General features: G+C 48.9%; 2 protein-coding genes and 1 pseudogene across 2 annotated transcripts in view; 2 read left to right on the top strand and 1 right to left on the bottom strand.

The window, feature by feature from the left end:
* Positions 1 to 24882, bottom strand: part of LRP4 (LDL receptor related protein 4) — a 56353-nt gene that overhangs the window by 30814 nt on the left and 657 nt on the right. Inside the window, exons 2-12 of the mRNA XM_066361808.1 lie at positions 7684 to 7830; positions 5345 to 5461; positions 4952 to 5065; positions 4490 to 4606; positions 4038 to 4166; positions 3682 to 3801; positions 3135 to 3260; positions 2188 to 2313; positions 1863 to 1997; positions 1342 to 1467; positions 764 to 994 (exon numbers count right to left, since the gene is read on the bottom strand). Of these exons, the coding sequence (XP_066217905.1) occupies positions 764 to 994; positions 1342 to 1467; positions 1863 to 1997; positions 2188 to 2313; positions 3135 to 3260; positions 3682 to 3801; positions 4038 to 4166; positions 4490 to 4606; positions 4952 to 5065; positions 5345 to 5461; positions 7684 to 7830 (1488 nt within the window). The remainder of the gene's footprint in view (positions 1 to 763; positions 995 to 1341; positions 1468 to 1862; positions 1998 to 2187; positions 2314 to 3134; positions 3261 to 3681; positions 3802 to 4037; positions 4167 to 4489; positions 4607 to 4951; positions 5066 to 5344; positions 5462 to 7683; positions 7831 to 24882) is intronic.
* Positions 15155 to 15792, top strand: LOC136388699 (PRELI domain containing protein 3B pseudogene; annotated as a pseudogene).
* Positions 23899 to 24882, top strand: part of CSTPP1 (centriolar satellite-associated tubulin polyglutamylase complex regulator 1) — a 184405-nt gene continuing 183421 nt past the window's right edge. The window contains exon 1 of the mRNA XM_066361926.1: positions 23899 to 24032. The gene's annotated coding sequence lies outside the window, so the exon portion shown is untranslated. The remainder of the gene's footprint in view (positions 24033 to 24882) is intronic.

The following is a 24882-nucleotide window of genomic DNA, read 5'->3' as shown; positions in this document are numbered from 1 at the left end:
ATTTTTGCTCCTAAAAACACGCTAGGTCTTATTTTCAGGGGATGTCTTATTTTTCCATGAACAAGAATTCACATTTATTGTTGAACAAAAAATCAACATTTATTACTATACTGTAGTCATGTCATCACAAACATCAGCATAACCAGCCAAACTCTGAATTTCATCAAGAATTTCTTGTGACTCTATTTCCATGTACAACAATTTACCATTTCTCTGAAAATAAGACAGTATTATTAGGGCATTAGGCCCATTAGGGCATGTCTTATATTAATTTTTGCTCCTAAAGATGCGCTAGCTCTTGTTTTCAGGGGAGACCTTATATTTTCTAAGCTCGAAAAAAATTGCACTACGTCTTATTTTCGGGGAAACAGGGTATATAACCCCATCAAGATGAAGAAACTATATGTATCTGGGTTGATCAGAATACTCAATACCAAGCCATCAAAACAAAATTCAGAATTAAGCTGGATGCAAAACCTGATAGAAAAATGTTACTGCCATTCGTAAAGTTTTGATTTCAAATGACTACATCCATCACAATGGTCGCATTCCAATTCATTAAACTCAAGAACATGCAAGTGATACAAATCTGAACCTATCAACTTAACCTAACAAATGTTATCAATATTAGTTCCATCCAAGATTTCACCAGAAGAAAAAGATGTTCTGCTGCCCATGGTTTGCAAACTTCGAGCCTGATCCTTCCACGGCTGCTCTGCACATGGTGTGGCCCTGCCCAACCCCCCAGAGCCTGCCTCCCTACCTGGACTTTCAAGCCCTGTAGACACAACCTCCTCCACATTGCTGCCATTGAGGTTGGCCCGCAGGATCCGGTCCAGGGTGACATCTGACCAGAAGACAAGCTCGCGCCGGTGATGGAAATCAAGGGCGATGGCATTCTCCAGGTTGTTGAGCAGCAGCGTGTACTCAGAGCGGTGCGGCAGCACCTGCCGGATGTCGATGCGATTGGCGAACAGTAGCACAGGCTCCGGCCCTGGGACATGGCATAGAAACAGGGCCCCACTGGGCTCCAGAGCTGTACCCTCAGCAGGCACCCCAGCTTCTCGGCTGACAGATGGAGCCCCTGGCCCATTAGGGCATGTCCTGAGCTGCCGGCATCAGTACTAGGAACGTGGGAGTTTCTAAAGTATACTCCCCCAGCCCAGCCCACCATACCCAACCCCAGCAGGGGTTTTGGGAGGGGCCCAGAATGCACCTCACAACTCCATTTTCCTGAGATGAAAATCTTTCTAGCTCTCAGCAAATCGCTGAGCACTGGAGCACCTGGTTGTCTCCATTCTCGGACCTCTGCCCACCCAGCCAAATGCCAACACCCCTTACCCAGAGCCTTGCAGCTGCGCCGGTCAGGCCGGAGTTCGTAGCCTGCCTCGCACCAGCACTGGAAAGCCCCTTCGCTGTTGGTGCAGCCCTGGCTGCAATACCCTTCCTCGGCACATTCATTCACATCTGTGGGGACCGGGCAGGCCAGGAGCTCTTTCTTCTGCCATCTTCACCCCCCCCCCAACTCCCTGGCTGACTAGTTGCGTTCCTGCCCATGTGCCCATCTATATTCCAGACCTAGTGGGAAGGCTAGATAATGAATAGTTAAGGGTTTTGAAGTCATGCAGACCTGGGCTGGAATCCCAGTTCTGCTACTCACAAGCTCTGTGGTCTTTAATAAGTTACTTAACCTCTCTGAACTCCAGTTTCCCCATGTGTGAAACGGAAGGGACGATGCCTACCTCCTAGGGTTATTATGATGAAGTCATGTTCTTCAAATGCCTGCCCCAGAGGAAACACAGCTGCCTATCTGCTGCCCCTACCCAGCATCCTGACCCTGCTCCAAACCAGGCCCAGCTCACCCTGGCACATGCGGCCGTCCTCTGTGAGCCGGTAGCCTGTGTGGCAGGTACACTGCACAGCCCCCCGCACCATCTGGCACTTCTGGGCGCAGCCGCCGTTGTTCACGTTGCAGTTCTCCTCACCCGTCCAGGGCCCTGTGCCAGCCAAACCAGAGACGGGAGTTGAGCCCGGAATCCTCCCCCAGACAGCCAACTTGGCATTCCACCTGGACCACGAAGAACAGCTCCCCAGGCTGCTAGCGTCCCTAGGGAGGATTCTCTTTGAACCGTGTGGGTGGGGTTCAGCCACAAACCATGGGCCGGCCAGCCCACTGGGGACACTCACGGCAGTTCTGCTGTGGGCTTTCATCGCTGTTGTCACCACAGTCATTGACCCCATTGCACAGCTTCCTCTGGCCAATGCAGCGCCCGTTCCAGCACAGGAACTGGTCCGAGGCACACTGGGGGCTGCCTAGAGAAGGAGGGAGAGGGGGCAGGAGGACAGGTCAGGTCACAGCAGGGCAGGGCCTGGGTCAACGAAAGGACGGGAGCCTGTCATTTTCTAAAGCGAGCTGGAGACAGATGAGACTCAAGGTGGGAGGGTCGGGGTCCAAGGCAGGAAACAGCTCAGACAGGGCTGGCTGAATGTCTGCAACCGTTTTCTTCCCAGGACACCACAGTGGAAGGTGAGGGGTGTGGGAGAGAGAGGGAGTACATCTCTGTGCCCAGCACCTGGCTAGGGGAGTGGGCGTGGGGGCCGCCAGCCACAGAGAGCAGTCCTTGCTCACGAGGCCGGAGCAACGGGCACTTGCTGTGTGCAAGTTAGAATATGCGAGGCGACTAAAACTCACAGTCCTGATACTGTGTTACAGGCCACAAGGCTGCAGGTCAACAAACGCACCTGGATTTGACACTGGTGATTGAGAAAGGCAGGAAAAATCCAGACCATGAGCAAGGTAGACTGAGCAGTGGTTGGCAAACCACGGCTCGTGAGCTGCATGAGGCTCTTAGGCCCCTTGAGTGTGGCTCTTCCACAAAAGACCATGTGTGGGCGCTACCTCGATAAGGAATGTACCTGCCTATATAGTTTAAGTTTAAAAAATTTGGCTCTCAAAAGAAATTTCAATCATTGTACTGTTGATATTTGGCTCTGTTGACTAGTGAGTTTGCCGATCACTGGACTAAATTATCACCTTGGCACAACGGGAATGGCAGCAGTTAACCCCCTCTTTCCACCTGTCCTTCACCCCAACTACAGGCTCAGGGCTCTGGGAGATCCCTGGAGGACTCCACCTGTGTTCTCACAGTTCTCTTCATCACTGTTGTCTGCACAGTCATCCTCCCCGTCACAGCGCCAGGACAGGCGGACGCAGCGGCCCGACCGACAGCGGAACTGTTCAGCTGTACACATGGAGGTGGCTGGCAAAGCAAAGGCCTAATGAAAGGCTGGCCCCAGTTCAGCCCAACACACCACCCTGCCACCCGCAACTGCACTTTCTGCCAGTCCCCATGCCACTCTTCTTGACACCGGAGTCCTACTTGGTCTACGGGGCACTTCATATAAAAGGGTGCCTTTTTCTCAATCCACTTTACTGCTATCTGCTGGAAAACAGCTGTGACAATACATAAAGCCATATACTGTGATTATAGACTACATGTCTGCTATGCGACTGGCATCCCTTTGGACGTAGTGCACAACTTACACAACTGCACTCGGTCGTGCCCAGTCCGTCGCCGTGCTTTGTCTACAAGCAACCCTCTTAACATCCTCCCGGCTCTTTGGCTTCACAACCCATCTCCCTACTTCCTGCTCAGACCTGCCGCGCTGTCCCCCACTCACTGCAGTTGCGTTCATCAGACTGGTCATCACAGTCCGCGTCCCCATCGCAGCGCCAGCCTGCGTTGATGCACAGGCCACTGTCACACATGAACTCTCCAGAACGGCAGGGCTGGTGGGAGGCTGGGGAGACACGGTCAAGCTTCTGTCTCTGACCAGACTATGCATACTGAGTGCCCCGCAGCAGACCAGAAAGCCACAGTCTTAGCACTCCGGCTCCTCCGGCTCTGTCCCAGAGGAGCCAGGGAATCCAGAAAGCCCCCACCTCCAGCCCGTGCTCCTGCCCCAGCTGGCACCTGTGTCTTGCCAACCCAGCCTGGCCTCCTCCCCGCCTCCGCCCAGCTGGCGAGAGCACTCACAGCAGTCAGACTCGTCCGACCAGTCTCCGCAGTCGTCATCTCCGTCACAGTGGTAGATGTCGAGGATGCAGCGGCCATAGGCGCACTGGAACTCTTCCAGGTTGCAGGGGGGCGCTGGCACTGCCGAGGCTGGAAGGAGGGCAGGGGTGGGGAGGGGCATACGCTCAGGCCTGGGTGGAGCAGAGGGTTCCCTGAGTCCTCGAAGGGGCAGGATGTTCAGGCAGGGTGTCTTCCTCAAGTGAGACGTAACCACGTTTCATTGAAGATGGCCCTTGTAGACTCCCATATTCAGGCAGACCAAAGGGAGACTCTCTTCCCATTGGGGGAAACTGCTTCTTAAGAACCCACCCTCCTTGCCCACTATTCCCGTACTCCTCAGCCTGGCCGGCAGCCCATGCAATGAGCCCTCTGCCCTATCCCAGCCCAACAGCCTGAGGTCTGGGGCCACTCACGACAGCTCTCCTCATCTGAGCCATCTTTGCAGTCGGTGTCACCATCACAGTACCAATGTTCGGCAATACAGCTTCCATCACTGCAGCGGAATTCCTTGTCAGAGCACTTGCGCATGTCTGGGGGGGGGGGGTGCAACGGGACAGAAATCTTGAGGAAGCCCTATGAGCAACCCTCTTAACATCCTCCCAGACTCCCACCAACACTGGCCCTGGTGGTCTGACCAGCTGGCCACACTCCACAGATTCGGTGCAGACTCTCCAGGGAAAGCTGAGGCCCTGAGGAGACTGGGCCTCAGGCTTCTGCTCCGAGTTGCTGGGCTGGGTCTGGACCACTCTGCCCCTCCTGCCTGCCTCTAGCTGCTCCAGACAGATACCTGGGCAGGGCTCAAGTCATTGCTGCCCTCTTCTCCCATGGCCAGACCGTCCACCAGCCACCTGTCTGCCTCCCGGAGCACCACTCACCACACTGCTCATCACTGTTATCGCCACAGTCATTGTCACCATCACAGTGCCACAGGCTCCGGATGCAGTAGCCATTCTGGCAGGGGAACTCGTCCTCCTCACACTCCCGGGGGGCTGTGGGCACAGAGCAATCAGGCTGCTGCAGGCAGTGGGGGTCAGTGCCTGGAAGCCCAACAGAAAGCCTCGCGGAGCCGAACAGGCAGCAACAAGGCTGCCCGGAGGGATCGAAGCCGGCGGCATTCTCATGGGGGCTGCGGGGAGGGCCTTATCTGACCCCTGGAGGTAAATGGACAGGGCCAAGAGCTGAAGACCCTAAGGCTGACGTAGGCCCATCACTTTCTGGTTGAAAATCCCTTCCAACAGAGCCTGAGAGCCCGCCTGGCCAGCACTCACGACAGTCCTGCTCGTCGGAGTCGTCCTCGCAGTCATTGTCTCCATCACACACCCAGGAGCGGCGGATGCACTTGCCATTGTCACAGTGGAAGTCAAGAGGGGAGCAAGTGGGCAGCACTGAGTCCCGGGGGAAAAGAAGGAAAAGGGAATCAGTGTGGTGTACTTCCTCAGGCAGGCTCAGCCAGGCTATCTGAGTTTACCTTCCTTCTTCCGATTCCTGCCTACCCCCAGCCGATGGGGAAGCTACGCAGAAACTGGTAGAGAAGAAAAGAGAGAGTATCAGCCAAGCATGGTAGGAGGGGTTCACGAGGCAGAACAGCCGGAGGAACTCGAAACCACTGAGAAAGCAGTAAGAAAAGCATAAGAGAAAGAAGTGTATCTTGTTCTTTTCCTCTGGTTAAATGAGGATTGGGACATCTGGGCTCAATGTCCCAGCAAGTTCTAGAACTTACTACTTATCACACTGAGGAAGTCAGCTCCGCTCTGAACTGCAGGTTCTTCGCTTGTACAATGGAGATAATTATACTCTGCTCACAGAGGTCTTTTGAGACAATGCAGTGAAAGTACAAAATGAAAGCGAGCCATTTACCATCACCGCAATTAGCTGAAATGGTTAGGGTTAATGAGGTCCAAGTTACAGCTTAATTATTATTAGACTAATTAGGCATCCTTAGACGTAGGTGCCGCTGGTTGTACCCCTAAACCAAGACAACTGACTCAGCAGTGATATTTCTATGTATCTAAGACAGGGCCCTCTACCCTGGTGTGCATATGTTATTACACTAGAGGAAAAGAGAGATTTAAAGATAATATTAGATTTCTTTCTTTTTTTTTTTTTTTAGCGAGCAAAGGGAAGGCAGAGACAGACTCCCGCATGTACCCCAACCGGGATCCACCCGGCAAGCCCTCTAGGGGGCGATGCTCTGCTCATCTGGAGCCCTTCCTCCATTGCAACTGGAGCCATTTTTAGCACCTGAGGCGAAGGCCATGCATGGAGACACCTTAAGCGTCTGGGGCCAACTCACTCCAACTGAGCCATGCATGGCTACAGGAGGGGAGAAGAGAGAGAGAGAGAGAGAGAGAGAGTGAGAGAAGCAAGAAGGGGAGGGGTGGAGAAGCAAATGGGTGCTTCTCCTATGTGCCCTCACCTAGAATCGAACCCGGGACTTTCATATGCTGGGCTGATGCTCTACCACTGAGCAAACCAGCCAGGGCCAAGAATATTAGATTTTTTTTACAAAGTTTATGTTATTAAAGAAGATGTGATTGGCCTGACCAGGCGGAGGCGTAGTGGATAGAGCGTCGAACTGGGATGCAGAAGGACCCAGGTTCGAGACCCCGAGGTCACCAGCTTGAGCGCGGGCTCATCTGGTTTGAGCAAAGCTCGCCAGCTTAGACCCAAGGTCGCTGGTTCAAGCAAGGGGTTACTCGGTCTGCTGAAGGCCCGTGGTCAAGGCACATATGAGAAAGCAATCAATAAACAACCAAGGTGTCACAACAAAAAACTGATGATTGATGCTTCTCATCTCTCTCCATTCCTGTCTGTCTGTCCCTGTCTATCCCTCTCTCTCTCTCTCTGTCTCTGTAAAAAAAAAAAAAAAAAGATGTGATTGTACATAATGTCAGTATAAGAAACAAATAATCTGCATTCATTATGTAGTTTGCACATTAAAAAATACACAAACACAAGCCTGACCAGGCGGTGGCGCAGTGGATAGAGTGTTGGACTGGGATGCAGAGGACCCAGGTTAGAGACCCCAAGGTCACCAGCTTGAGCACGGGCTCATCTGGCTTGAGCAAAGCTCATCAGCATGGACCCAAGGTCGTTGGCTTGAGCAAGGGGTTACTTGGTCTGCTGAAGGCCCGCGGTCAAGGCACATATGAAAAAGCAATCAATGAACAACTAAAGTGCCACAATGAAAAACTGATGCTTCTTATCTCTCTCCCTTTCTGTCTGCCTGTCCTATCTGTCCCTCTCTCTGACTCTCTCTCTGTCTCTGTAAAAAAACAAACAAACAAACAAAAAACACATGTAGTACAAACACATATTCATATAATTAAGGAAACTACCTGTAGTTTCAAGGGTGTTTTCCTCTATACTTGTTTCAAAGTTTGTTTTATTGCACATGTATATATGGAAATTTGGGAAATACACAAGGGTTGGAGCCATATAAATTGTGAGGAAATCACCCATCCACCGTATCTTCCACCCTTGCACCTGTGCACGGCTCTGAGCCTGACACAGCTGAGGCACAGATAACTCCACCACGTTTGTCCTTGCTCCCCCCACTCAGGTCCCTCTTCTCCCACTCCCCACTGCCCAGGGGGGAGGTTCTTACTGCATCCATCCTCATCGCTGTGGTCCCCGCAGTCATTGTCTCCGTCACACTGCCACTGGGCGGGGATGCAGGTACACTCGCCAAGGGCACTCACTGCACAGGTGAAGTGGCTCCGACCACAAGCACACTCGGGGCTGCTGGCTAGGCCTGGGCAGAAGGAAAAGGAACCAGTGAGGCACAGCTCCTGCCCAACAAAAGTCCACTCCAGGGAAGAAGGTACAGGAGCCAAGTCTAGGGCCACTGTCACCCAGGTGACGTGGTAACAGTGAAGGGAGGTGTTACCTTCATGTAAGACCTTCATGTAAGACCAGGTATGTAATGGTGACTTCCCCTCCTCTGAGACACAAACAGTCAAGGGGATACTCTCTGACTCCGGGCTTACAAATAGTCCAGGTACCCCCCTTGCCTGACAGGATTTTTTATATAGCACCCTGTAAAGCCAGTGGTCGTCGAGGCCAGGCAGGTTCACATCAGACCGGGCAGAGCACAGGAGAACCGTGGAGCCGAAAGGTGTTGGGCCATTCTCATTTACTGGATTCTTTCAATAGTGGGCAAGCAAATAGGGGAAAGCCGCTTCTCCCCGCAGTGGGAGAGCAAACAGGCACACTGCCCCTCGCGGTGGTGGTGGTGGTGGCGGGCAAGTGATCAACACAGAGGAAATCACCTTACCTGTAGCCTTATAGAGACCACACACACACACACACACACACACACACACACACAGGCGCACGACTTCCTGCCATGTGCTCACGCACCAATCATACAATGTGCTTGCAGCCAGAAGACAAACTAGCAAGCCTAACCATAGCTGTTTTCCCTCACACCCAAAGGCCCAGAGACAAATGATGTCACCTGGAGAGTTGGTGCTCTTGGGGTAGGGGAGCAGGGGACAGAGAGTTGATGCAGCAGAGACCTCTATGTCTTTCCCTTCCAAACTAGGTTGAGATACAGAAGCTTTTATCTCTGAGCAGGATCAGGCCCTTGGTGTAAGCCAGGGAAGGCAAGAAATAAGAGTAAGATGAGGCCCTGGCCGGTTGGCTCAGCGGTAGAGCGTCGGCCTGGCGTGCGGGGGACCCGGGTTCGATTCCCGGCCAGGGCACATAGGAGAAGCACCCATTTGCTTCTCCACCCCCACCCCCTCCTTCCTCTCTCTCTCTTCCCCTCCCGCAGCCAAGGCTCCATTGGAGCAAAGATGGCCTGGGCGCTGGGGATGGCTCCTTGGCCTCTGCCCCAGGCGCTAGAGTGCCTCTGGTTGTGGCAGAGCGACGCCCCGGAGGGGCAGAGCATCGCCCCCTGGTGGGCAGAGCGTCACCCCTGGTGGGCGTGCCGGGTGGATCCCGGTCGGGCGCATGCGGGAGTCTGTCTGACTCTCTCTCCCCGTTTCCAGCTTCAGAAAATTCCAAAAAAAAAAAAAAAAAGAGTAAGATGAAAGTGCTGGACCCCCTTTAGGGATAAGGAATCCAGACAGCAGGACAGGAAGCAGCACAGGTTGCTGTGTGCCCCCCTGTCAGAGCTCACTTTTGAGCCAGGAAACCACTTTTGAAAAGGAGGAGTGGGGTCCAAGGAGGAAGGGACTAGGCTGCCTCATGGGACAGTGAATGGGACTAGGCAGGGCTTTCCTGTCTGAGGGGCAGGCCACAGCCTGGAGGAAGGATGGCAGAGGCAGCCCCTCCCCCCAGCCTCAGCAGCACACAGCTGGGCTTCCCTATTGAGCCTAGAGCTATCTGCCTGGCCAAGTCCCATGACCGGCTGCCGTACCCCTCCCTAGAGTGCCCAGCAGGATGCCCTCGGATGGCGTGTGAATGGCTTGGTGCCCCCTGCTTCAGCCTCAGCTGGAACAAAGGGTTCTGCTAGGGTCACTCTCCCCCTCCCAACATTCATCTAACCCGCTGGGCTGCTTGCAGCTGGGAAAGAAGGGGGCCACAGCTCATTGCTAATCTCTCCCCCTTGCTTTCTTCTCCCCTTCCTCCCCTCACTGGACCCTACCCTCAAGTTGGACTGAAGCAGGGAAGGAGTCAGCTCCTAAATTTCCACCCCTCTTCCTTTCCCATTTACTGGGCGCAGCCTCTTTCTTGGCTCATCTCCTTGATGTACACCCTCATCGTACATTCAACCTGGATTAGGGCTTAGGGTCTGGAATAAGAGAGTGTACTGCTAAATCCTCCAAAAGCAAGGAGAGAGCCCTAGATCCCTCCCTTTCCACTTCTGCCCAAGAGTGAGCATGAGCATAAGGTAGATGAATGGATAAATGGATGAATGGATGGACAGATGAATGGATGGAGGAATGAATGAATGGATGGATGGACAGATAGATGGTTGGCATGGGGATCAATGAATGCCTGAAACTACAGGCAAAATGTATTTTTCATGGAGTAAAGGACCACAGCTCTCAAGAGATCCTCAACTGAGACCTTGCCCTTTCCTTCTACATGCTGAGAATCAGCTGCCCTGGAAAAGACTCAGTTTCCTGTGGAAACCAAAGGAATCCATCTGAGAGCTGCAGCAGCACCCCTGTCGCTCCAGGTCTCTCTGTAAGTGCACGACAGAAGACCCTTTCCCAGGGAAGCTGGAGACCCAGCTGCCCAGCCCCGGCCTCTTGTGCCTGTTCTCAGAGCACGGAGAGGAAAGGGCTGGGGGCCTCTTTCACTCAGGCCCGGAGCTCTGGAGCCTGAGGAGCTTTTATAGTGTGACCAGCTCATCATGGCTCTAGGGACTACTTTAGGGGACTTGGCTGGATGAAACAACCAAGACTTAGGATTCCAGGCCCTGGCCGGTTGACTCAGCGGTAGAGCGTCGGCCTGGTGTGCGGGGGACCCGGGTTCGATTCCCGGCCAGGGCACATAGGAGAAGCACCCATTTGCTTCTCCACCCCCCCCCCCCTCCTTCCTCTCTGTCTCTCTCTTCCCCTCCCGCAGCCAAGGCTCCATTGGAGCAAAGATGGCCTGGGCGCTGGGGATGGCTCCTTGGCCTCTGCCCCAGGCGCTAGAGTGGCTCTGGTCACGGCAGAGTGACGCCCCGGAGGGGCAGAGCATCGCCCCCTGGTGGGCAGAGCATCGCCCCTGGTGGGAGTGCCGGGTGGATCCCGGTCGGGCGCATGCGGGAGTCTGTCTGACTGTCTCTCCCCGTTTCCAGCTTCAGAAAAATACAAAAAAAAAAAAAAAAGACTTAGGATTCCAGAGGACTCCATGCCGAGGGGCTCTCCAATGTGCTGACCCCCTTCGTGGGGAGGAATGGAGAAGAAAGATAAGGCTTACTCACTGGTTCTCAACCAGGGATGGTCTTTCCCTCCCGGGGACACCTGGCAATTGAGATGACATTTTTGCAGTTGTCGTGTTTGGCAGTACTTCTGGCATTTAGTGGATAAAAGCCAGGGATGCTGCTAAATATCCTGCGATGTACAGGACAGGCCCCACAACAAAGAAATTATCTGGCCCAAAATGTCAATAGAGGTTAAGAAACTCTGCTAGCTACACACAGCAGGAAGTGGGGCTGTACCAATGAAGAGTTCAGGGTAAGGGCATGACTAGAAGAGAAAGGAGGAAGGAGGAAGGAGACATTCGGGGGATGGGAGTGAAAAACCACTGGCCCTAGAGCAGACAGACCTGGGTTCCCTTGACCAGCCGTGCAACCTTTTCTAAATCACTTAGTTCCCTAAGCCTGTTTCCTAGATAAATGTGAAAGAAGCTGACCTCATGCTTTGGCACACCAAAGATGCTCAATAAATGCAGGATGAGAGTGTGCAGGTGTGAGGATACAGAAGCTAATTTTTTCCAAAAGGCCTTGATTTTAAGAGCTCTAGTGTCAAGATTGGGAGAGCAAGAACAGCAGCATCCCGGTGCTGCATGCAAGTCAAAAGGAATGCTGAAAGAGGAGCCTTCAGTGCTCCTCCCCCCCCCAGGCCCCCCCGCTTCTTTTTAGGGTGCCACCCCACCTTTGCCTGAATAATAGCAAAAGTCCTGATTTCCCCATGCAAACTTCAGGAACAAAGCATTCCACTCAGTGGGCACCAAGTTAGTCGCAGGCGCTAAAGAGTCATGACTTTCTGCATGTCAGAGCAACATCTGAACATCAGCATGTGAAGGTCAGGCAGCCACCAGCCAGGCAAACCCTTGGCTTGGCCATCCATTTCATACAGTAAACAGACATATTATACTTCAGAAAGTCAACTCTTCCGGACAAATGCTGCCCGCCCCTCTGGGATCCCCAGACACGGAATTCTGCCTTTTCACTCAAACCTTAGCTGTGATCATAAAGGACAGCTTTTAACCCTTTTTAACTAAAAGAATGGTGAGTGAAAAAAAGGAAACAAATGACTGTGGGTGGCAAAATTCAGTGCTCATTTTAAGAAGTGTTAAATTAGAATACTCAGCTATGCTTCTGGCCTTTAAAGCTATTGGCCAGTCACACTGCAAGCTCCCACTGGCATCCAGTGGGCCCTTTAACCTAATGTGATTCTTCAATAAGGTGAAGATCTCTCCCCAAAGTGTTCACTATCCCTGAACATCAAGACATTCAGCTTTTGTAAGGTGACCAATCGTCCTCCTTTTGGGAGGATAGTCCTTCTTTTGAAGTTCCGTCCTCCCTTGAAAAGTGTCCTCCTACATGTCCTCCTTTTTGATATTGGAAGACTAATCTGTAGATGTCCGTATTCAATTGATGCAGAATCGATCCATTGCGTGTGATGTGACGTATTTTTATCTAAATGAGTACTTTTTTCTTACAATTATTATTAAAAATTAATAGGCATGTAAGCATAATTACAACACAAAATATTACAAATGTTTTAATTATGCATTTATCATATTATAGTGTATTATTGTTGCAATGAATAAAATGTTTCTTTTATTTACAATATTGTTTTTTTCCATTTATTTTTGTCCTCCTTTTCATTGTAAAAATGTGGTCACCTTAGCTTTTGGGATACAATGTGCTCACAGGGACTTCTTAAAAGGTTAACCACAATCTCAGTCATCTTCCCAATTTCTCACTGTACTCTTTTGAAGAAAAGAAGGGAAACATCCATCTGGTATACCAGACAGTGTATGATGAGAGGGCATGGATTCTGGAGTCAGAGAGATTGGAGTTCAAATCCTGATTCTACCTCTAACTGTAACACTTTGGGCAAGTTATTGCCTCTGAGCCTCAGTTTTCTCAACCATAAAATGGGAATGAGAATAGTTCTACTGGAAGGGGTTTTACAAAGATTAAATTAAATAACCCATGTGAACTGCCCAGCACAGGGCTGGCATACCTCAAAAACTTCATAACAATACAGCCATCATCACTAAGTACTCACCAGGTATACTGAGCAATTTTCTTTTATATATATATATATATATTTTTTTTTTTTTTTTTTTTTTTTTTTTTTTTTTGTATTTTTCTGAAGCTGGAAACGGGGAGAGACAGTCAGACAGACTCCCGCATGCGCCCGATCATCCACCCAGCACGCCCACCAGGGGCTACGCTCTGCCCACCAGGGGGCGATGCTCTGCCCCTCCGGGGGGTCGCTCTGTCGCGATCAGAGCCACTCTAGCGCCTGGGGCAGAGGCCAAGGAGCCCTCCCCAGCGCCCAGGCCATCTTTGCTCCAATGGAGCCTTGGCTGCGGGAGGGGAAGAGAGAGACAGAGAGGAAGGAGGGGGGGGATGGAGAAGCAAATGAGCGCTTCCCCCATGTGCCCTGGCCGGGAATCGAACCCGGGTCCCCCGCATGCCAGGCCAACGCTCCACCGCTGAGCCAACCCGCCAGGGCTGAGCAATTTTCTAAGTGCTTTTCAGATGCTAGGTAACTGGAAGCTCTCAACAGTGCCCTAGGAGGTGGTGCTGTTTTTAGTATCACCACTTTACAGTTGAAGACACTGAGACACAGAGAGGTAGAGTCTCTTAATAGGTCACAAAGGTACCAAGGGTTGAAGCCAGCATTCACACCCGGGCAGGTCAATTCCCGAGTCTCTGCTCTTAATCACTTCACTATAGTGCCTCCCGATAATGGTATTGCTATTATGAGAATCTCCCAAAACCCTTAGGTTAAAAAAGGGAATTTAAATCCTGAGACTTCTGGGTCCCTCCCCTTTATGCATTCTCGATTAGCGAATAGGCCATGAGTGTATGGATCTCAAGCAGTGACATCTCCTTCTGATTATTTCTAAGGCCAAAGACCAATTTCCCTTGCCTTCAGGTAAGGTAGTGAAGCAGAAACAGTCTTTTAAACCAGCGCTTCGGTGTTGTGTTGGTTCAAAAAGGAACAGGGCTCTGACAACAAGTAATTATATTCTGTAGTTTCTCTTTACAGCTTACAAGCTACTTTTGCATAAACACTTGCATTCTCATGACATCAGTCTAATAACCCGGAGTAGTCACCGAAGTGCCCATTTGACAGGTAAGGTCACCTCTTGCATTATCCAAGGTCATGGGGTGAATAGAAGAACCATGAAGTCCAACCCATTCAAACCCTTAGGCCAGCATTCTTCTCTTCATGTTATCTCAGAGTTTGAACTTTCAATAAGCTTCCTGACCTACACTGATGCACACTCAAGTTAGAGAAGCCCTGCTCTCCACCATCTCACAGAGTGCTCAGGTAAAGGGGGACCACACCTGTCACTTGGAAGCCCAAGGTGGACAGTGACTACACAGCTACAGAACAGCTTTTTCAAGTTGAACCAGAGATGAGAGGCTTAAGGAGTGCCCACTGAGTGCTGGAATATGATGACTACCCCAGTGTGCAAGGGATGACAGTGGGAAAGGAAAGAATCAACGCTCGTAAATGAAGGATGCTTTCTTATAACACACAAAAACTCTCCTCTCTTCTCTCATCCACTAGAGGCAATGGTGAGGATATAAACTTTATTTAATGAGGATAAGTTTCATGAAATTACCCTAAACTACATTCAGGCTGATTGAGGGACCGATTCACTGATTTCAGCTCCTTAACGAAGCCAAATCAGTAAGTGTCTCTCTAACAGGAATGCCCTTGCAGCAAGACAAAACTGACAACTAAAAGGAGTGGCAGCAAGGAGCCACCTGGAAATGGATCTAACCTCATCCAAGGGAGACTTGGAATCTGGAGGGAGCTGGGTGCCTATAAACAGCCACTCTTTGAAAGAGCAGAGCTTGCACAGAAAACATCAGAAGCAACACTAAGGGCTGAGAGCGGGAGGCCAGGAAGTGAACCCTTTCCTGACGCTGCCCCATCTAGACCCACGCAGCCCCGGCCCTGACTGAATTAAAAACCCCTGCTCTATATCCCAGAAGCCCTCTGTGCCTCCTCTTATGATAGCATTTAGCACACTGGGATCATTGTTCACCTACTGGACCATATACCTCTTGACCTCTTGGCAGTTAGAGTTGTGTAATCTCGAGTCTTGTATTTGTATTCACAGCGCATAGTTCAATGTTTGTGATATAGTAGATGATCAGTTTAAGTTTGTAAAATGAATGAATAAATACATAAATCAATAATACATTCCTCGGCCTCTCTGCCTCTTTGGGCCTCAGGGACACGGCGGAGGTTGCCGGCACCATGAAGATCTGGACCTTGGAACACGTCTTTGACCACCCATGGGAAACTGTTACAACAGCTGCAATGCAGAAATACCCAAACCCTATGAACCCAAGCGTGGTTGGAGTTGATGTATTGGACAGACACATAGATCCTTCTGGAAAGCTGCACAGCCACAGACTTCTTAGCACAGAGTGGGGACTGCCATCCATTGTGAAATCTCTTATTGGTGCAGCAAGAACCAAAACATATGTGCAAGAACATTCTGTAGTTGATCCTGTAAAAACAATGGAACTTAAATCCACTAATATTTCATTTACAAATATGGTTTCAGTAGATGAAACCTCATCCTCAGGACTGAGAAAAAACTGTTTTGACTCAAGAGGCCATAATCACTGTGAAAGGAGTCAGTCTTAGTAGTTACCTTGAAGGGCTGATGGCAAGTACGATATCCTCAAATGCTAATAAAGGCCGAGAAGCAATGGAATGGGTCATACATAAATTAAATGCTGAGATTGAAGAACTGACAGCTTCGGCAAGAGAGAGCATAAAGACACCTATGGCAGCGGCGGCATTTGTAGAGAAATGACGATAAAAGTTGGTATACAACATCAGTCCCCCGGATCTCTTCTAGCTGGCATTATATTTATTTTTTATTTAAAAAACACAACTATATTCTAGGTAAAATTTTTTTTTTTAATAAGCTGACTGAAGAAAGGCTATGTGACTTGATCAAAACAAAGGTACAGGGTTGCTAAATAAAAGAGAACATCTGAAATTATTATTAATGTTGTTTGAAATGATGTCTGGTTTTGAAGATTCCAGTACTTATTTGAAAATGTAACAATTTTTGAAGGGTACTTGGAAATGAAGGTTAGCATATGAACTCTCTCTCAGGTGGACTTGTTAAGCTTTCCATGCATTGGGACTCTCCCTGGCTTTGGACCAACCCTGGAACAAAGCCGAGCCGCCCCTGAATATGCGCAATTGCCTTGCCACAGTAAACTTCACGAGGTGACTCACTTTCACAGGAGAAATTGTATCATTTTAAAAGATATATTAATTTGTATAAAACAACTTGCTCTACTATAAACCACCATTAAAAACTATAGTGTTATAATGTGGTACTTAAATGACATTTTTGGAGTGAAGATTATCACTGAAGTAATATGTAATTCCAACAAAAATACGATTTGATTCTATTAAATAGTACTGTATTGATTTGCCAAAGTTTTGTAACATCGTGAAGGTTATTACCTTCCTTGGATTTGTACTTTCTGAGTTAGTATGCTGTATCGTGGGCTGGTTATGTTAACTGAAAAAATAAAGTCATTACCAGAAAAAAAAAAAAAATACATTCCTCTGGAGTCCTATGGAGAGTTGGAGTCAAAGGAAAAGAGGCCTAGAATATCAGAAATAAAAGTAGTTATTTCCTACCTAACCTGTACTTACTTAAGAAAATAGGAATTTTCTTTTTCAGGCAGCTTCCTAGTCCTATCCAGTTCACTCCCTTCCAAGGGTTCCTTTCACTCGCTGTATTATCACACTGTGATACCAACATGCTATGACTCTATTTATTCTTGTCTTTAGATCCCTATAGGCCAGCCTTACCTGGCTGGATTTCACTTGGTGAAATCTTCACCTAGTGGGCCCTCTCAAAAGGCCATACCATCAGACACCATCAGACATGATTAGTGGTCCAAGTACATTCAGCCTTCTCTTGCCACTTTCAAACACAGAAAAGAAGTTCTTAATCATCAGTCTCCACAGTTATGAGGCAGAAGAGCATAATGTTAAGCACCTGGGAACAAAACTAAGCTAATTCCTGCCTCTACAGCTCTGGGCACATTATTTGTAACTTCCTTTTTCATCAGGAAATTTGAATGTTATAAGAATAAATTAGTTAACTCATGAAAAGCTCTTAGCATAATGCTTGGCACGTACTAAGCTCAAGAAGTGATAACTCTTGCTATTACTGTTGTAGAACATGACTCAGAACTGTCTGATCTAGCCACATGATGATTTCAGGGCTGGAGATGTCTAAAAACCCTACTGTGTATCACCTCAATGAGTTAAATGGTGGTATGAGTGACTACTGGAAGAGGTGGAAGAAGGTGGCAAGAATTCTGCTTTATTTGCCTTTCTCAATTTTTTTGTATTTTTCTGAAGTGAGAAGCGGGAGGCAAGACAAACAGACTCCCGCATGTGCCCAACCAGGATCTACCTGGCATGCCCACCAGAGGGCGATGCTCTGCCTATCTGGGACATTGCTCCAATGTAACCGGAGCCATTCTAGCACCTGAGACAGAGGCCATGGTGCCATCCTCTGCGCCTGGGCCAACTTTGCTCCATTGGAGCCTTGGCTGCGGGAGGGGAAGAGAGACAAAGAGGAAGGAGAGGGTGAAGGGTGGAGAAGCAGATGGGTGCTTCTCCTGTGTACCCTGGCCGGGAATCGAACCCGGGACTTCCACACACCGGGCCGACGCTCTACCGCTGAGCCAACCAGCCAGGGCCTATTTACCTTCCTGTGTTACCCTTCATCCTTGCCTAATATATCAACCAATTCCTAGGAGGCAAGTACAGAAAAGAGAAATCTAAATTCAGAACCTATAAATTACAGAGCAATTAAAAAATGAATTAGTTTCGACCCTAGCCTGGTAGCTCAGTTGGTTAGAGCATTGTCCTGACATGCCAAGGTTGCAGATTCAATTGCTAGTCAGGGCACACACAGGAATTAACTGGTGGATGCATAAATAAATAGAACAACAAATCAATGTTTCTCTTGCTTTCTCCCTTCCTCCCTCTCTCTAAACATTAAAAAATAAAAAAAATAAAAAATGGATTTGTTTCCTCCTTTGTAGGCTGGGGGTAATAATAGTACCTATTTATTTTATAGGATTGTTGGGAGGTTTAAATGAGATAATACATAGGAAGTACATACACAGTAAGCAGCTGTTTTTTGTTGTTGTGATTACAGTAGTCCCTCCTTATCTGCAGTTTCAGTTACCTCCGGTCAATAGTGGTCTGAAAATATTAAGTGGAAAATTCCATAAATAAACAATTCATAAGTTTTAAATTGCATGCCATTCTGAGTAGTGTGATACAATCTCACACCATCTACTCCATCTGCCCGGATGTGAATCATCCCTCTGTCCAGTGTATCCATGCTGTATGTACAATACAATAAGATATTTTGAGAGAAAGAGAAGCCCCATTCATAAAACATTACAGTATATTGTTGCAATTGTTCTATTTTATTAGTTATTGTTGTTAGTGTCACTATGTCTAATTTATAAATTAAACTTTATCGGAAGGAGGTAGGTATAGGAAAAAGGACATAGTATATATAGGGTTTGGCACTATCTCTGGTTTCAGGCATCTACTGGGGGGTCTTCCAAAATATTCCCTGTATCCCCTGAGGATAAGGGGAGGACTACTATATCATTATTAATTCCATCATCTCCATGCAGATCTTCAAAAGTCTACTTACCCTGCCCGGGAGCTCAGTCAACAGATTTCACAAATCCAATAGGAATTGAATGGGGCTGTGCTTTGTGAGGGCTGTTCAAAATATTGCTTTCCTTTCCCCCTACATCTCAAAACACAAGTAACACATGGCTTCAGTGAGCAACAAACCACATCTCCCCTTCTGGGAGCCTTTTTAGACCTCCCCCTTCAAAAATCACCCGAAAAGTCATTCTGAACGCACTGGGATTCTCTGGGAAGGGAGATCTGAAAACAGGGCAGCAGGTCAACTTAAGATAAATTATGGATATTCCCCACCTAGATCTTCTGGGATAACTTGGATATACAATATTCTGTTCGAAGAGGCAGTATATAGGTTAGAGCAGTGGTCACCAAACTACGGCTCGCGAGCCACATGCGGCTCTTTGGCCCCTTGAGTGTGGCTCTTCCACAAAATACCACATGCAGGCGCTACCTCGATAAGGCATGTACCTACCTATATAGTTTAAGTTTAAAACATTTGGCTTTCAAAAGAAATTTCAATCATTGTACTGTTGATATTTGGCTCTGTTGACTAATGAGTTTGCAAACCACTGGCGTTAAAGCAGGGGTCGGAGACCTACGGCTCGCGAGACAGATGTGGCTCTTTTGATGGCTGCATCTGGCTCACAGACAAATCATTAATTAAAAAAATAATGTTAAAAATATAAAACATTCTCATGTATTACAATCCATTCATTTCCTACCGCTCATGTTCATGGTTGCGGGTGGCTGGAGCCAATCACAGCTGCCCTCCGGGATAACACCAAATTTTTATTGGATAATGTAATGTACACGGGTCATTGTATGGCTCTCATGCAATTACATTTTAAAATATGTGGCTCTGCAAGTGCATGGCTCTCTCAGCCAAAAAGGTTCTTGACCCCTGCATTAGAGAGTTAATAACTTAAGCTCTGGGTTCAAATCCTGGCTCAGTTATTCACTAGCTGTGTGATGGCAAACTGCTCTGAGCCTTAGTTTCCCATCTGTCAGACAGGCACCTAACAGTACCTACCTCATAAGGATACTGTTTGGACCAAATGTGATAATATACGCTATATACTTATCACAGTGCTAGAAATACAGCAAAAGACTTAAAAATATTAAGTGTCTCAGAAGTACATTTGTATTTTTCAGGTCACATGTCCCAGTTTGTGGTGTAAATCTGGTCACCTGGGGAGATGATTCCCAAAATGAAGACATTTTCATTTGAGGGCGATACACATTAGAGCCATTCACTCTTACTGCCTCTCTGAACCTGTAGCTGAAACTTCTTGTTTAAACTGTCTGGAGTGAGGAGGGGGTGGGAAGGGGAAAGAAGAGAAGGGAGCTCTGCTTTCTTATTTGCTAGACTTATGGTTATTATAATCAGACATCTGCATTTGGTTTCCAGAAGGTTGTAGCCAATCCAAAAGAGAAACTGTCTCTCGTCCTTATCCATGCCCAAAAGGTGGTGGCAATCCAAGGAAAGGGACACTGGAGCACTTCCCCCAACTGCGTTGCAGGCCGGGCAGGAACTGGAGCTGCTGCACTTGCAGAGATCACTGCAGGCCCTCAAAGCTATTTTATTTCATGTGTTAATCAGGTGTCTCTCCCAATGCCCGACTCTGTACCTGCCTGGTCCTACACTCAGTCAGGGAGAGGGTTCCTCTCCCCCAAAAAAGCTCTGCCTGGAGCCACTAGCTTCCCGGCCCCAGAAAACCTCTGATGATAAATTATGCAGCAGCACCTTTGTGTTGCTGCCTCTCAGCCAGATGGGTTCGCTCCCAGTCTTTTGTTTCCGGCTTTGCTTGCAGCTCTGATCCTCCGCTCTGCACAGAGGTGAGGCGGGGAGCTCCTGTAGGCCAAGTCAGGGCTTGCAGCAGGTCCTAACGAGGCTTACCCAGCTGAGTCTCAGACAGCACCCTTCCCTTGCTTAATTTAACCTGAGTGAACAGGGGAGCAGGGCGTTAGGGACCCTTCCAGTTAGTCCACTCAACTGTGAGCAAGGATGGAAATGCCTACGTGCAGTGAAAGAATGAAGTGTGCCTAGAGGGGCATAAGAGGTGCCTAGGGGCACCTAGGATGTTTGCTTCTCGCTAAATCAAAAATGCAGAACAGAAAATGGAGTCAAATGACTGCCAGGAAAGCTAGAGAAGCAGCTCTTTTTAACAGCTGCTCTAAGTTACATACAGTCAACTTTCTGCAGCCCCCCAAAACATCCCATCACTTGGCACCACGCTAAAAGGAAGAGACAACAGGGGTCAAACTTTGAGGTAGAGGAGCTGGGGGTGAGTCTGGGACTCCGAGACCCACATCAATTATCCCTGCACATTGACAGGATTCCTGATTGAAGACGGTAGTCACTGAAGGCAGGCGGCTCTGCAACAGCCCAGCCCCCAAATTGGGGCAATTACTACCTCATGAGCTCTGGGACCTGACTCCTTTCCCAGGCCAGTGGGAGGGAGAGCTTGGAATTCTAAACTGTTCCAGCTACAAGAGACCTCAGCCAGCACCTCTCACCCAGGGTCATAGCAACCTTCGAGTGAGGTGTCTGGCTGCATCCCTGACCACAGGGCTTTCCCAGGGAAGTTCTCAGAGGAAAGCCCCATCTCCCAGGACCTCTTCCAGGAGAACAAAGGCAGTGTGGGCTCTTAGATTCACAGTATAGCTTAACAGGCCTCTTTTCTGGAAGTGTGCACAGGAGGGAACTATGCTTAGGTTTCACTAGGTTTTTATGGTAGGGGTGGAGAGGTGGAGAGAAGGAGCAAGATCTTTAAAAGAATCAAGCCAAAAACCAGCTGAAATGAATTAAGGGCTGAGTCTCCATTTTAGCATATAACACTGTAGTATAATGATTTGTTTACCTGGCTCCCATAGTCCAAAGGCAAGAACCATCTCTAATCCACTTACGCAAGCTTTCTAACAGCTAACATTTATCCAGGCCTAGAGTAATGCAGTAGTTGTCAGGCTCTTTACTAAATGGTTTAAACATACTATTATCTCATTTAATTTTTACAATGTTTGAATATGATAACTTATTACTATTTCCCTCCACCCTTATTTACAGATAAGATCCCTCAAGTACAGGGATATTGTTTTGCACAGAGTCATTAATAAGTACCAAGATCAAATCCAGGTCTGCCTGTGTTTCTTAGTCACCGAGCACTGCATGCAGTGATTAGCTCAGTGCTTGACAAATGTGCGTTTGCAGAATGAATGAACAAATGAATGGGTATAAAGCCCAGTATAGGGAATGCTCTTGAGTGTACTGGGGAGAAAAAAACCTGTCCCTACCAGCTCTAAGCCGGAGGGAGAACAGCAAGCATAGGCATTCATCAGAGCTATTTATAGGGCCAAACCCAGGCTCTGCCAACCAACCAGTCAGCACGAAGTCTTCCCTGGGACACTGAATCCCACCAGGCAGTAGGGGAGAAGGGCTTCTGATGGTGAAGATGAGATGGTAATCCAGACACAGTCTGAGGCCCACATGCCGCGTGCCCAGGCAACTGTAACAAAACTCATGGCTAAGCTGCGTCAAGGAATGTAGAAACTGTGGCTAAAACAGGCTAAAAGACCTAGTCAACCAAGGGTATGAAACTCTCATAATTATGAGATGTGCCCAATCATAAAAAAAAGACAAAACTTCTTTAAGCAGTCCCCAAAATGCTGTTCCTATTCAGAAAGCCCCTAGTATTGATCTTCTCTTTAGAACAGAAGCAACATAGTCAATCCCTCCCGTTTTCCCTTCTTTTGGGGATCAAGACTAGCAGTCAATCAGTACAAAGGGTGAGCAAAGACCTTTAAAATATACCCTTGTCCTCTGTGACCCCCCATGTTCTTTGCTAACCCAGAAGATGGACATGCCCAACGTGCTTTGTATTAGACATGGCCAGACTTAGTTCCTTTGCACCTGTCATTCTTAATACCATGTGCTAGTCCCAAAGATGTTATCTGATATTCAGCAGGGGACAGAAGAGGAAATCCAAAATCAGTGACAAGCCAAGCATCTTTCACAAGTCCAACAAGATCAGGGACAAGGTCAACTAAGAACCATGACAACAGCCAGACGGAAAAGAGAGAAGCCTCAGCTCTACTCTTGTGCACTTATCCGCAGAAACAACCTTCCATCTACCTAATTACTCCTAGGCAGAATTTTTAATTATTTGCTGACCTGAAAGAGACCTCAAAGATAAACATGGTTTCCACTCTTCAAATGGTGGTAGATTGCCCAAGGCCCCACCTCAACCCGCAAGAGAAAAATGCTATTACCAGCATTCAAGTTTCTTTCCAAAATGTTTAAGGTTGCGGTGTTATACAGACTCAGGCCAAACGCATAGGCTCTAGGTGAAGCCGACAGGACTAGCAGCATCCAAATAGCACCTTCAACTTCAGTGTCTTAAATTCAGTCCTAGCTGAGTCGGGTCTGCCCTAAAGATCTACCACTGTGACACACTGTCTTCTCCGTGAGCCCCTGGAACTCAGTGTCAGGAATTTCGTGGTAGCATTTTTGGTTGAGCAACTGCTCACTCTCACTGGGGAAGTATGAATCTGTCCCTCCCAGGCCTCCAAGCACGGCTCATTATCAAGCTAGGCGAAGTTTAGATCTTTGTGCCACTGACTGTCCTTACACATATGCACAGAAAACCTCCCATGCTTAGCAGTTTCCATGAAACTTTTGTCCTTAAAAAGAACTCAGAAGAGTTACCAAGAATGCTCCCATCGTGTGTGTGTGTGTGTGTGTGTGTGTGTGTGTGTGTGTGTGTTAGCATTAAATATACACAGTTCTCTACCCCATTCTCAATGGAGATGCAGTGTATTGTATGCAGCTTTGCCATCTCTGAAGCAATAAAATCCTCTTGGCCAGTCTCAGCCTGGAACCTTCCAGCTCCCCTTTCCTTGGGGCAGAAGGCGACAGTCTCCTCTCTGGCTTTGTTGGTATCCGTTTTAGTCTTTTTTTTTTTTTTTCCAGTGCCTTGCCATTTCCCTTGATCTTTTTCAAAACTTCCTCCAGGGGGCCGAAAGGAAAGTTCCATCCCCTTCCCTTGCAGCCCGAAGGGGGAAACCCCCAAAAAGCAAAGCTGTCCCTTTAAGGGGCCCATGTGGTGGGAAGAGCGGCCACATTCCTACCCCAGTAGGGCCGCTGTCCCGACACGCCAAAGAGGCTACAAATAACCTTCCTGGAGAGAGCCCGGGAGGGGGAGAGCACAGTGCGAAGAGGAACGTGGGTCGGCCGGGCTACTGCTCCGAGAGGAAGAGCGGAGCGGAGAGAAAGAGCTCCGTCGGCGTGAGAGAGGGCATGGAAAAAGTCATTTAAAACCCACGGGCAGTTTAAATAACAGACATGTGAACTCTGTTTTGGATTTGGGAGGTAAGCCAATCTTTAAAACAAGTGCTTAGGCATCTCCACGCCCTGCCAGGCAAGTTCCGAAAACTGCATAATTTCCACACGAGCTTCCCCACGTTAAAAGAAAGACCGGTGCAAGGCCGGGGACTACAGACCCTTCCATTCCCAGCCCCACCCCCTCATCCGGGCTGCGAGGAGAAAGGCAAGATTCGGATCTCCCCGCGGTTGAACAGTGGTGGGTGAATAGAGTTGGGGTTCAAAGACCAACGTCCTTTGATCTCTGGGCACAAACTAGAGGCAGCTGCTAAATCACGGGGTGCACCCACGGCCCTAGGCGGCTGCGGAGAAACAAATTCCACCGGAGCCCTAATCACACACAACAGTGGCGTACGGGCACCAAACAAGTTATTAATAAGGAGCAGATGAAGCAGCAGCCCCGCTGCCGTCCGTCCGGCTCCCCCGAGGGCCACCGCGCCGGCCAGGAGGCTGTCTTCCGAGGTTCGGCGGTACCCGCCCCCCGCCCCTCTGCCCCGGCCAGGACCGATCTGCGGAAGCCTTCCAGCAGTTTCTTCCAGTGTCCCCACTCTGCCCCCTTTTCAGCCCGGTCTTCCTCTCGGCCCCCTCTCTCCGGGAAGGATCCAGGGCAAGGGAGCTGATTGGTCGCAGCCAGGAGAGGGAACCCGAAAACACTACTAAGGGGAGATGCTGCAAACAAGCAATTCCCAAAGACCCTCGGTCGGAGCAAGGTCTGAGGTCTGGAGTCCGAAGACCTGTTTCCGGAGTAGAGGAGTCCCCAGAGCTCAAGTATTCAGATTCAACGGGGGCCCCTCTCCGCGGTCTGCCCGGGACCCCGGCCCCTGGAAGGAGGGCTATT

This window comes from Saccopteryx leptura, chromosome 1 (genome assembly GCF_036850995.1).
Source record: "Saccopteryx leptura isolate mSacLep1 chromosome 1, mSacLep1_pri_phased_curated, whole genome shotgun sequence".
NCBI lineage: Eukaryota > Metazoa > Chordata > Mammalia > Chiroptera > Emballonuridae > Saccopteryx > Saccopteryx leptura.
Note: the sequence above shows the minus strand (reverse complement) of the source record. Positions and strands in the feature narration are given on the sequence as shown.